The sequence below is a fragment of the Semicossyphus pulcher genome, unplaced genomic scaffold, assembly GCF_022749685.1.
Source record: "Semicossyphus pulcher isolate SPU_LCO1_2020_fin unplaced genomic scaffold, fSemPul1.0.p SCAF_4, whole genome shotgun sequence".
Lineage (NCBI taxonomy): Eukaryota > Metazoa > Chordata > Actinopteri > Labriformes > Labridae > Semicossyphus > Semicossyphus pulcher.
The window spans coordinates 7,020,190-7,032,464 of NW_027211715.1; the positions used below are offsets into that span (position 1 = coordinate 7,020,190).

The 12,275-nt window shown below is 40.2% G+C and overlaps 3 protein-coding genes across 3 annotated transcripts; 1 reads left to right on the top strand and 2 right to left on the bottom strand.

Moving 5' to 3' along the window:
- Positions 1-1,169: 1,169 nt before the first annotated feature.
- On the bottom strand, positions 1,170-3,242 carry aatf (apoptosis antagonizing transcription factor). The gene has a single exon (XM_069680223.1). It carries the CDS (start codon positions 3,232-3,234, stop codon positions 1,585-1,587), a length of 1,650 nt encoding a protein of 549 aa, XP_069536324.1. The 5' UTR covers positions 3,235-3,242; the 3' UTR covers positions 1,170-1,584.
- A 697-nt stretch (positions 3,243-3,939) lies between these two features.
- On the top strand, positions 3,940-5,824 carry magoh (mago homolog, exon junction complex subunit). Its single transcript, XM_069680184.1, has 5 exons — positions 3,940-4,109; positions 4,446-4,504; positions 4,873-4,983; positions 5,442-5,524; positions 5,613-5,824. Exons 1-5 carry the CDS (start codon positions 4,019-4,021, stop codon positions 5,710-5,712), a joined length of 444 nt encoding a protein of 147 aa, XP_069536285.1. The 5' UTR covers positions 3,940-4,018; the 3' UTR covers positions 5,713-5,824.
- A 169-nt stretch (positions 5,825-5,993) lies between these two features.
- cpt2 (carnitine palmitoyltransferase 2) lies at positions 5,994-9,809 on the bottom strand. Its single transcript, XM_069680101.1, has 5 exons — positions 9,584-9,809; positions 9,202-9,282; positions 8,998-9,104; positions 7,596-8,900; positions 5,994-7,003 (listed from the first exon to the last, which is right to left on the bottom strand). The coding sequence occupies exons 1-5, from the start codon at positions 9,763-9,765 to the stop codon at positions 6,675-6,677; spliced, it is 2,004 nt and encodes a 667-aa protein (XP_069536202.1). The 5' UTR covers positions 9,766-9,809; the 3' UTR covers positions 5,994-6,674.
- Positions 9,810-12,275: the final 2,466 nt, after the last annotated feature.

Consider the following 12,275-nt stretch of genomic DNA (forward strand, 5'->3'; position numbering starts at 1 on the left):
ACTCATTTAAGCTGTTCCATAAAGATACCAACTCTATATTGAGAAGATTTATTTTCGGCCTTGTCTTATCTTAAACTAATTTCAATTGAGGTTTTATAGGCCCTACACTTTTAGCTTAAACAAGAGTTGAATGCAGTTTAGTGTAAATAATAATTCTGAGTAATATATATATATTTTTAGATATAGCCGTAGAGAACTCTATTAGGCTATAGCCTATATATTTTTTATTATAAGAATGAAACATCACAGTGACATGAGTTTTAGTTTTTCCCTCTTAATTCAAGGTTTTTACCCGAGAGATCGTATATTTATGTTTACGTAATAAATTAAGGATACTGTTTATATTTTGTAATGCTTATACTTTGCTTTCTAAAAATATTATGTAGGGGTCTCTCTCTAATGATGTGTGATGAACAAGAAATAATAGAAGCATATTAGGTCTCTGCCACCTTTGTAGTAGGCTAATAAGCTCCCTAAATAGTTTAAAAACAGATCAATTTTGCTAACTGCTAGTTAGTAAACTACATCACGGAGATAAATAAAGAGGCTACAATTAAGCTAGCAACGCATACTAACGGGTGATATGATTAAGTTACTCTTACTAACTTACTAAATAGAGAAATAGCACTTTTTGCCAAGAAAAACGAACTATTTTAAAGGGTTTTAGTGGAGCTCATAAATATGAATTTACCACGGGGACGGAGCACAAACCTCACCATCTGCAGGGGCTCCAGCAGAGGGCGCTCATGTTACACACAACATACCGGACTCAGTCGAAAAATAATATAAATTCGTTATAGACAGTATTGACACAATTTAAATTAATTAACACTGCAAAAATTACAGGGGCCTATAGGATTTACACACGAGAACAGATATGGAGGATTTTGTTAATACATATAGTTTCTCTTCTTTGAAACTTTCCACATCACCAGTTACATTGAATGTATATTTGGAGTAGAATAGTTGCCATTTAAAATATTTACAGTTATGAGAAGAATTGCATACCTGCAAATGTATGCGAGTTAATTCCTCAGGGAAACAAACAGAGTTTATAAATATAAAATTTGTATTTAAATAATGTATTTTGAGTAATAGGCCATATACACACACGTGGTGCTGATGTAGTTCCGGTAAAATCTCAGGCAAGTTAGGTCACTTCCGCTATCAATACACTGCTTTTTATTTTTCCATTGGAAAATTTCATTTACAAACAGTCTGGCATGGAAATACAAAAGCAAACATCCTTTTTTTTTTCTAAGAATAATTTTTTTTTTCTTTATATCTCATTAACACTCCAAAAAGCATTTTGTTTTTGTAGAAAAATCATGTATTGCATGTTTTATTACAAACTGGTCACCAGGCACAACATACACACATACTGAAAATGCTACTCAGTAAAGAGGTATATATTAAGAACTGTATGTGCCTTATGAGTCCATATTCTGCCATGTCAGAGCACCATCACTGTCTGCCAGGTTGTGTCCGAACCCATACTGCTCCTCTGCATCATCCAAGGGTCTGCAAAGAGGCATTGCTTTGTTTAAGTCCTGGTATCTGCTCCACTCAGGTTCCTCCTTTAAATCACTCCCTGGCAGCTGAGTTCTGACCAAAGAGTCCCCGATACAGTTCGCTGCGAGCCTCGTCACTCATTGAGCTGTGATCGATAGGAGCCATGAAGTTGACCATTTTACTGTGGATGTGGAATCTGACTTTACGCCCCTTGCTGGCTTTGGTATCCACCTTTTTCTTGATCTTGCTGCGCAATTTTTGGATGGCCAGCCACTGCCTGCCCATGGCAACCTGGTCATTGGGGTCTGCTGCACTCGTCTTGCGCTCGATCAGCTCTCTTAGTAGCTGATGGTAGAAATCATCATCATCAAATATATCCTCATCCAGATCCTTCAGATGTGTGTTGGCTTTCAGTTGCTGTTCCGCCTCCTCTCCCTCTATAAAGATGGTCTCAGAGGTGAGAGGAGAGGCCTCTTTTTTTCCCAGGACTCTGTATTCTGAGCGCCGGGTCTGAGTGCGCTTCACCAGCCTCTCATTGTCCATCAGCACCTGCTCTACCTGGGTCAGTATGTTTCTGTCAAATGCCCCAAAACCCTTGCTGCTTTTACCCATCGTGAGTCTGGTTTTGTCGTGCCACTTTTGCAGCGTAGCGTTACTGTAAGGCTGGAAAGCGGCAAAACGTTTGGCCATGAATTCCGGGTACTCTGCCATCTCCAGTTTGCGTTTAGGCGCTCCACCCTCCTGCATTGACCCCTCTTCATCCTCCTCCCCATCACTGTTTATCTCCTCGTCCTCACCCTCATCTCCTGTCTTACCCAGAGCGATGCTCCTCATGTCTGCATTCTGGTACAGCAGCTGATCATGCAGCTCCAGCAGGGATCTCTGAAGAGCTTTCAAAGCCTTGTGGGTGTTTTTCAGCTCACCTGCGAGCTCGGCTCCGCCCCTCCTCTTGAACTCAGGGAGAGTCTGAGGCTGAGGAAGCTGGTTGGTGGTCACCAGAGCTTTCTGGATTTTTATCCGACCCTCAAGCAGCTGGTCCCACAGGGCCAGCTGGTTCTTTACGGCCTTTCCTTTCTCGACCTCCTCATCTACTTTGTCCTGAGAAAATGTGCGGACAACTCCCTCTTCCTCATCATCTTCATCGTCGTCTTCCATCTCTTCGTCATCAGAGCCTTCATCTTCATCACTCCCTTCTGTTTCATCTCCACTTTCATCATCATCTTCATCTTCACTCACTCCAAGGTCATCCATGCCCTCTGTCAGTTTCCGGAAGTCCACTCCCTGAGGAAAGGTCACATCACCGCCCTTTGTGTTAGATGCCAGTTTAGCATCTAGCTGTGCATCGCTGTCCACCAACTCCTCCTCATCATCTTCTAAATCATCTTCATCTGCCTCTTCATCCCCCATAGATTCATCTTCTTCCAGCTCTTGTATGCTGCCATCCTCCTCCTCTTCATCATCATCCTCACCAGAGCCCTCAATATCCAACAGTAGCTGTTTACGTGAGACTGCCTTCCCCACATACCGTCTGTCGGTTTCTGCGAGCAGGGATGTGTTGTTCTTCCGCAGAGCACTGTGGCCGACCCCATCTTCGACATCGTCCTCGTTGAATTTATCTATGACTTTAGCTTTGGTTACCTCGTCCTCGTCATCCTCAGGATCAGCAAATTTAGGCAAAGGATTCAACAGATCCTCTAGCTCTTGGGAAAATGAGCCTGCCATGGGTAAAAGTTTTCAACAACCACACGTGTGCTGTAAAGACAGAAGCGTAAGGAAGGTAATGACGTCAGTAACATGCGACATCACATAATGAGTTTAGTATAGAGATCCCTGGGTAAAGTCTTTCAGGCAGACCCTCTTCTCAGATGTCCCTTATATCTTATATTAACCCTTTTAATTGGAGCCTCCCAGCATAAGAATTTCACACAGTTGTACTTGTATAACCGGAGTGACAATAAACATCTTGAATCTTGAAAAAGGATAAGTGATAAAATCGGACCAATAAGTACCATAATTAAATGTATAGGAATCTACATTTTAACTTGAATCTGGAAATATTGCCTTATTGGTGTGATGTTTGCCCAACTGCCATTTTATATTTTACATTCAAAAATATGACGACACTTACTTTATTAGACAAACAAACATTAAGGTTAATCACAATTAGCCTTACTGGACCAATATGTCTAGGCATTTGAAGTAATTTGACTTCTACTTTATAATAAGGCAACTTCAGTCTAATCTCTGACTAATTAAGTAAAAAATAAACCATATGGCAATAGAAAATAAAGCGAAAATAATGAGTCTAAAATTGTAGTCTATGAAATAATTACATGAATAGTACACAGTAACAACTTCCTGAAAGACAAAACTCGGGGCACAAGTATCTCAAAACGCTGCAGCCCTTTGCGCATGCGTTCGTGGTTAGCGAGGATCCAGGCTGCTCTTGTTGGCTAAGTTTTGTTCACCAGACTTCACTAGAAAGAGTACTTTCTGGAGAGTAAAGATGTCAACAAGCGACTTCTATTTGAGATATTATGTTGGACACAAGGGAAAGTTTGGACACGAGTTTTTGGAATTTGAGTTCAGACCTGACGGTAAGTTCACTTTGGCGGTAATACAGACGTGTTAGCTTTCCTGCGTTTGAGCTAATGGCGCTAGCCACCCGGCAGTGGCTAGGCCGCAGCGGACTCTAGAGCAGTTGCTAGCGCCAAATTCCCTTTTCGGTTTACACTGTGAAATAAATCACTATAGTTAATATTAGACTGAGTCAATACAGCAATATATTACTTATAAATGCATTCACGTTCATGCTTTACCCTATAAGCGTGAATGTACCGCGCGGCCTGTAGGGATGGTGAGATACTCGACTTTGTTATAAGTAATGCATTGTTTCACATTTCTACTTTATATTCAATGCTTTTTTTCTGCAGGTAAACTGAGGTACGCAAACAACAGCAACTACAAGAATGACGTCATGATCAGGAAAGAGGTAAGTTATTATGAACAAAAATTTACTGATGAGGAAGCTTTGCTCCAAAACCGAATCAATGGTAGTCCATGCTGTTTGAGATTTAATTTATTGTCACTTTATAATCTCACCGTTAACGAAGGGACCCCATACACAATCTTGTGATCAGGTTATGTGCTTGATTGCTTGTTCTTACCTTCTAAATGGTATAAAAGCTTAGATTAGGTATGCTGGCCTTCATTGGGTGGCTTGAAAGTGATGGTCAACCAAGCAAGGCTTTCTCCATTTCAGTAAATTAAATTAGGTTCATATTTTAATAGTGATATTATTCATATCTTGGATGTGCAAATTCTCAAACTGGTTTATCTTTCCTGTCTTTACCATCCCAGGCATACGTACACAAAAGTGTGATGGAGGAGCTGAAGAGGATCATTGATGACAGTGAAATCACCAAGGAAGACGACGCACTGTGGCCACCTCCTGACAGAGTTGGAAGACAGGTTTGTTTCTCCATTAACCAACAGTGATCAGATCATTTAGCAGTGTAAACCCCTTGACTCTCTAGTTCTGTACTTCTGTACAGGGTTGATTTTGTCATTTATACAGGGCCCACTGCAGTTAAAAAAAACTGTTTGCTAACTTAGTACAAAAACGTTTATGCCTTTATCACATAATACATTATTTTTGTTCTAGATTTGGTGATCACATCTCATTACCTAATTTCATTTAAAAAAGGTCACATACAGTATATTGGAAGCAAATATAGAGCATCTGACCTTTTAATCTTTGATCAATCCACTGATATTTTTGTCATTGTTTGTCACATAGACATGAACTCTGAATGGTTAAAAACTATAATCTTAACACTGGCTCTTCAGTAAATAAATTCTTATTAGTTTGACTGAAAACATTTTTGAAGCATAAAGAATGATTAGCATTTTTTCTGTCCTTTTTTCAGGAACTGGAGATTGTCATTGGAGACGAGCACATTTCATTCACAACTTCCAAAATTGGCTCCTTGATCGACGTCAACCAGTCAAAGTGAGTACTATAACCAGGCATTGGGAAATAGACAGTGTATATCAATCACTAATAAAAAGGCATAACTGAAAATGGCATTTTGTTCCAGGGACCCTGAAGGTCTTCGAGTGTTCTACTACCTGGTGCAAGATCTTAAATGTCTCGTCTTCAGTCTCATCGGCCTACACTTCAAGATCAAGCCCATCTAAATGTGGATTCTGCTCATTTTAATTGCTTTAGCTAATTTTTCTGTTGTTGTACTACCGCATTTGTACATTTGCTTTTGGTGGAACTGTTTTTTTTATTCTAAATAAAGGGTGAAAAAAATGCCATGAGGTTGATTTGATTGACAACTACAAAGAATGTTTAATTCTCTAAAAGTAGCAATTTAAACTGGGAGCAGATCATTGCTACACTAGCAGTAAAATAATGGAGCAAATACGATTAAATTAACTTTTATTTCAAAAGACATTCACATCAATAAGGCTGTAAATAATGACAATATGAATGAAAAGTATTACAGTGAAAATCAGAAAATGCTCTTAAATTCACATTTTTATAAGGCACAAAATCTAACCGCATAATTGTAAGGTGTACTGCAGAGAAGCCCTAGTTGATAAATTATATGTACAGCACCCAGAATCATTATTCGTTAATCGTTATTTTATGAAAACTCAGAACTAGAACCAACGCATGACTACAGTGTACTGTATCCTGCTGTCAAAAAAAGGCATGCTTGCTAAATTGTGTCACAAACTTTAGAGACTGAGATTTTGCAAAGTCAATAGAACGATCAAGTCAAGCAGAAAGCTTAACATTTTTTCAGTATGTGATTTTGAATGTAGTTTTTATTACAGAATGAAAGTAATGGTTTTTGTCCACAGTCAAACTGACAAGATGATTTGTTTAATACATTGATAACCAAACCGCTACCAGAAATACATTTTAAATCCAAACCAACAAAGCCAAGCATTTAATTCCCCAAAAAACATTAAAGAACCATTATTCTACTTGTGTTTTTTTTGTATAAAATATATTATTCATCTTATTCTCTAATTGTTTACTCCCAGATGAGTAAACAATTCGGGAGCTAAGGGTGATTACAGCATTCCCCCTCAGTTGTATGTAAAGTTGTTTTTTCTCTTTGGTGTTGGAAAAACACATTTGTTTCTTAGCTGAGTGCTTTTCCTTCGATGACAGTGAAAATGTCCTCCAAAGACTTGTGGACACACTGCAGGAATTCATGGACGTTGCGAGCCGGATAGCTGGACACATTGCAGCCGATCCAGTCGTCATGGACACCGTAGCCAACACCAAAACCATCCGGCACCACTGGGGCGAAGCCGCCGAGGCTCACAGCTGGACTGGTGAGGGTGCTGGTAGAGAGGATGTTATGGTTGATGGCGGCGTAAGCTGGGTCTGCGTAGAGGCTGTGCAGAGCCTGGCCCTTTGAATTGGCCAGGTATCGCATGGCAAACAGGTGACGGTCAAAACCTTGGCCTGGTGAGAAAAAAACAGTGGTTAGTACACTGGCTGTGATATTTACAGAGGGCAAAGGCAACACATTGCATATAGGGATTTAACGCAACAACTACTTAGTTGAGTTGCTTGTTCAATCTATTTTATTAGCCTAATACTTGCAAATTCACTTTGATAATTGCACAGGTGAATATGCAATGCATGTTAAAGAATAACACCACTTGTAAGTTAAAGGTTATTGTTATAACATGGGAGTTTTGATACAGTTAGATCGTTAAGTGTCTGAAATGTTTTGCTCAAGTTTGCACTGTTAGTTGTGAATTCAGGCTCTGCTATCAGATCATGCTTTCGATTTGATATAACAACTCTGGGCACTGCTCGATTGTGAATCGAGATAGCTCAGACTAGATAATGTTTTCTGTTAATAAATAACCAGAGCACATAATAAAATTGACAACAGGGAAGGCAGATATTACAGTACAATGACAAAAGAAAAATGTATCTAATTTAAAGCACCTAAACCCAAAAAATGGAATGGTGTGAAAATATTTTGAATATTTTTCTGGTAGTAGATTTAGTATTTATCTATAAAGTAGAAATGTCTTATACCCACCCATAGCTGCTTCCTTGGTGAGCTGTCCATGATATTTGGAGCACTCATTAAGCATGCCCTGAAGTTGCTCCACACTGTGTTGTCCTGGCTGACAAACAAAAGCATGTGCACACTGTTTTGTGTGTATGGTGGCAGGCCGGATGGTCTCTGTGCGGCCATGTTTGAAGGCGGCAGTGCTACAGGACTCATATGTGGCCACTGTTTGTCCATACTGCCTCAAGTAGCCCATTTGAAAAGCCAACTGGGCTATCGCATCTGGACTCAACTTGCTCTTCTTTAACTGTTCCTTTCCACCTTTCTTGAATTCCATGGCATCAATGGTGAGTTTTGACACCGCTGAATCGAAATGCTCCTTAGCTTTTTTGATGCCATTCTCCAAGTCGCTGTCCAGGTTGAACTGCAGTCTGCGGACGGCCGAGGCTGAATCCACAGCAGCAGCATCAGAGCCCGGGTGAACCAGTGGCTGTTGAGTTGTGTCTTTGAAAATCTCATTCTGAAAGCGAAGCACAGCTACACCATCACCCCAGGAGTGCTCAAAATTAATAGCTGCTTGTCCATCTTTGGTCAGAATGACATTGAAGGACTTGTCGTACCAACGGTTGCAGCCGTCTCCGTGCAGCATGTTGTGGGAGATATGAATATGGTCCTTCATGTTTTCATCGTCCAGAGAGAGACAGAAAATGGCGCTGTCAACAACACGTAAATCGTCGGCATTGCCAGCAGCTATCAGCTTGTCTCTCAGACCGGCCCACACGTCCCTGTTCTCACTGGTCAGGACCCCGAGAGGAAAGGCAGGCGCTGGTGTCGGGTCAGACAAAATGTGCTTCAAGTGGGACTTGATAACTGCAGGATTCACCAAATTTCCATCCCTGTCTACAATGTCAAACACATACATGTTGCCTTTTCTCATGACTAGGAGATGTCGCCCTTTCTCGTCAGTGAAGAGCTCATCTCGCCCCTGCTTGGGAATCCGGGTGGAGTTGAAGAGGCGGAAGTACTGAGACATGTCCAGGGGGTAAGAGTTCACCATGTATGCTCCGTACCAAGACAGTGAAGACGGGACCCAGCGAATAAACTTTTTGAAGCTGTCTGTGTCACTCTTTGCCGGGTTTAGGTGGAAAACCTCTGGCTCCAGTAATCCAGCTTGCAAGGTTTTCATGAAGCGCACTGCAGAACACACCACATTGGTGGCTCGCACAAGCTGGTCATTGTACTCTGTCTTGGGGTCAGGATTGAAGGACATGAAGGGGTTGAAGTTCAACACCACAGAGTCTCGTGCAGAAAGATACATGTCAAACCACGGTCCTGAAAAAAAAGATGTTTTTCAGCTAGATTCAGTAAGAAGTGTATGGATGTGTGATGTTCTTTTCAAGGTTGGGGATTGTAAGAATAGCAAATATACCTGAAATGTAGCTTGTGTGCTTATTGTTTTTGTCCTGAGCAACCAGTTCTTCATGCAGCTGTTGCCCCACACCATACAGGAAATCCTGTGCAAGTTTCTCAGTAGTTCTAAGGATACACAATAAATAATGTTGTTGATCAAATTTAACAAGATAGAAATCATAAGTAAGATAATTAAATGGTTGATTTTCTTAAGAAAGCTTACTTGAACTGGTCATCATCCAACAGAGGCCTCTGGGCGGCTAAATATCTCTTGATAGTATCCTCCAGTTTTGGTACTGGTAACCTAAACAATGAAATAAAAATTAGTGATCAAAGTGAAAATATTGCCATTCACAGTCCAGTACATATTAGATGCCAGCAGAGATTACAGTCCTACCACGGCCCCCTAGTGGTCATGGATTCAAAATCTATTTTGCACTTTCACCTACATCCATTTAAAAGCTTGATAGGTCACCTTCTATAACTTTAAACACCTTTCCACCTGGCATTTCCAAGGTTGTTTACATATATATTCGACAATATAAGTATTGTTGAATTACACCAAATGTTAGGGTAATATGAACATGTTACCAATATTTCCTTACCTGGGTAAACTCTTCTGGTAATGCATCGATGGCACAAGGCTTTGGTGCAAATAGTCGCATGAAGAGCCCTTATTGCTGCTGTAGTTTCTTTTATCGATGCCCAGAGCAGCAGTTCTTAAATGAATAAGGTTTCCAGACTTCCTCAGAGAGGCAGCGCATTTCATTGAAAGCAGACTAGCCATGGTGCTAGCAAGCAAACGGAACACCAATTGGTTTTAAGTTTTATCGGCGTATCGTGAAAGCTCACGGTTACAAGCTGATTGACAAAAGCACAATCTAAAGAGACTTCAGTGTCACTGCTGTCACTCAAGGTAAATACGATAGCTAGCTAGCTTTAGCTGACAAATTTCCTTAGCGGACCTGTTTGTTTCCGAAGCAGTTTGAGACCATGGACGCGTAAAGCCAACGCAACTATATACTTCATACATAAAATGCACTCGCGACTTGTTGCATACACTGTTAATTGATACTGTAGAGCAAATAGAATCAATTGATAACTAAATTCATAACAGGAAGTTTAACCGGCAAAACTTGTCACGTGACGTAGACGTCTTCTTCTGCAGTTACTTGAGCTGAGTTGAGTGTAGAGTAGTGTGGGTCCTCTCTACAGCAGGGATGTAGTCGTTGCAATTATACTGTCTACACAAAACATAAATAACCTCCAGTTAAACAAGGTTTACTTTGCTTATTTGCAACAAACAGCTGCTCTGTTTGTTCAGAGAGAAGGTAAAGCATGCAGGTAGAGCATGAAGGCCATAATATCAGTGAAATTGACAATTTGTAAGCATAACATGGACTTTAGTGGCAGGATAAACATGTATCATAATTTCACAGACATAAGGAGGCTTGACTTAAACATCGTGTTATAGATTTAAATCAAACCAAGATAAAATATAGTTATAGCAGTAGCAGTATGGAAATGCCAAAGATATGTAGGAGTTATTCATTAACCACCATAGCAATTGCTGAAAACTGAAAAATGTCAACTAAGTGCATGTCTTAGTTTCTATTTTATAATATATTTTATGTCTTATAATTTTCATTTTGAAATAGGGGTTGTTATAATGTTATCAAATCCCAAATTATAATAATATTCTATCAGATTTTTTGTTGCACGGGCAGGCAGTGAACCTAGAATCTTTAAATATATTTAAAGATATGTCGTTGCTTATCTACTGCTTACATTCCAAATTACTATTCCCTCGCATCGCTGAGTGACCACTGTTATGATTCCCCAGCTTTTGAAAAATCTGCCCCCTTTAAAAAAACATTTTTAACACTTTACTTCATTCACTTACTTACTTTCTTTAACTCAAGGGTTGCTGTGAGTGATGATTGATTGTTGTATAATTTTTGCGTAAGAATATATATATATATTTTCCTGGTAATTGTGTCATTTGATATAAAGTTTAAAAAGGTGCAAATCAAATTAAGATTTTATAACTTACAATGTAAAATCTTAAACATGCAGTATAACATTTTTTAAAAAGCACATTTGCTGGATCACACCTTAGGATTACAACCTTTTTGATGCTTTGTGCAGAACAAATTTACTTCAGCTGATTCCCCTCTTGCTTTCAACCATCCATTTCCAACAAGTTATTATGTACTTTTTTGCCCAGCAGAGTGCAGTACCTGACTGGAGGAGGCTCTGGCCTTTGGCTAACAGAGCTGTGTGGTCTGAGCTCAAACCCCACACATCGGATAAAGAAAAAAAGACCAGACAGAATCCTGTAACAGGACAGCATCACCTGGCAAGCACTGAGCCTACCATTTGTGAGTGTGAGTTGGGTGCTTGGCCTGAGCCCTCCCCCACGCACCAGGCTCTGCTACTATCCGAGCACCCCCCACCCCCAGCCTCGCATCTAGGGTGATAGTTCACTGCTTCCATTAGACTGATGAGATTTTCTGCTGTTTGCCTCCGCTCATGCTGTGTACATGAGATGCAGTGTCATTTGCTGACCTGCCCTCTTTGCATAGCCTCGGGCATGCAGACAACAGCATTCTAAACCTTTAAATGGTCTCTTATCTGGCTGTCTGACACAATGATATCCTGCTGTTATTCTCAACCAGCACTGTATCTTCCACAAGAGTAGTGACATTAAAATTGTATGGAGTGGCTGTTGACATTAAAGCTTATCTCCTTCTCTTACTCTACCATCATTATAATCATCAGCTCAGACAGAACTCGTTTAAATCAAAGGCGCAGTAGCCCAAACATTGGCATGAAGCCTGGAGGATACCTTTTCATCTTTCACAATTAGTTCCTCTCTCTCTGTGTGTATGTGTGTGTGCGTGCACCTCTGCGTGTATTTAGAATAAAAATGTGCAGAAAAATGGATAGAATTTAAAAGCTCTTGTGGCTGAGGAATGTCACTAGGCAAGGCACTTTCCTCCTATGCCTGGTGAAATGTCACCTTTTTGAGTGGACCTATAGTAATGCTATATTATATAGTATAATATGGGTAACGTTTTGTAGCTGACACTACAGCGAGTAAGAAATATGTTATGTCTTGGCTGTGAATACGGCACATAAATCAAATCAGCACCTTTCATCAGATCATTGTGTTACCAAGTATTAGCTTCTTCAATACAATTAATGGGTCAGTATAGCAAAGATGAAAACTGGGTTTACATGACCAGGTTCCAATTAGATGATCTGACCCTGTGTGGGTTTTACTGGATCGAAACA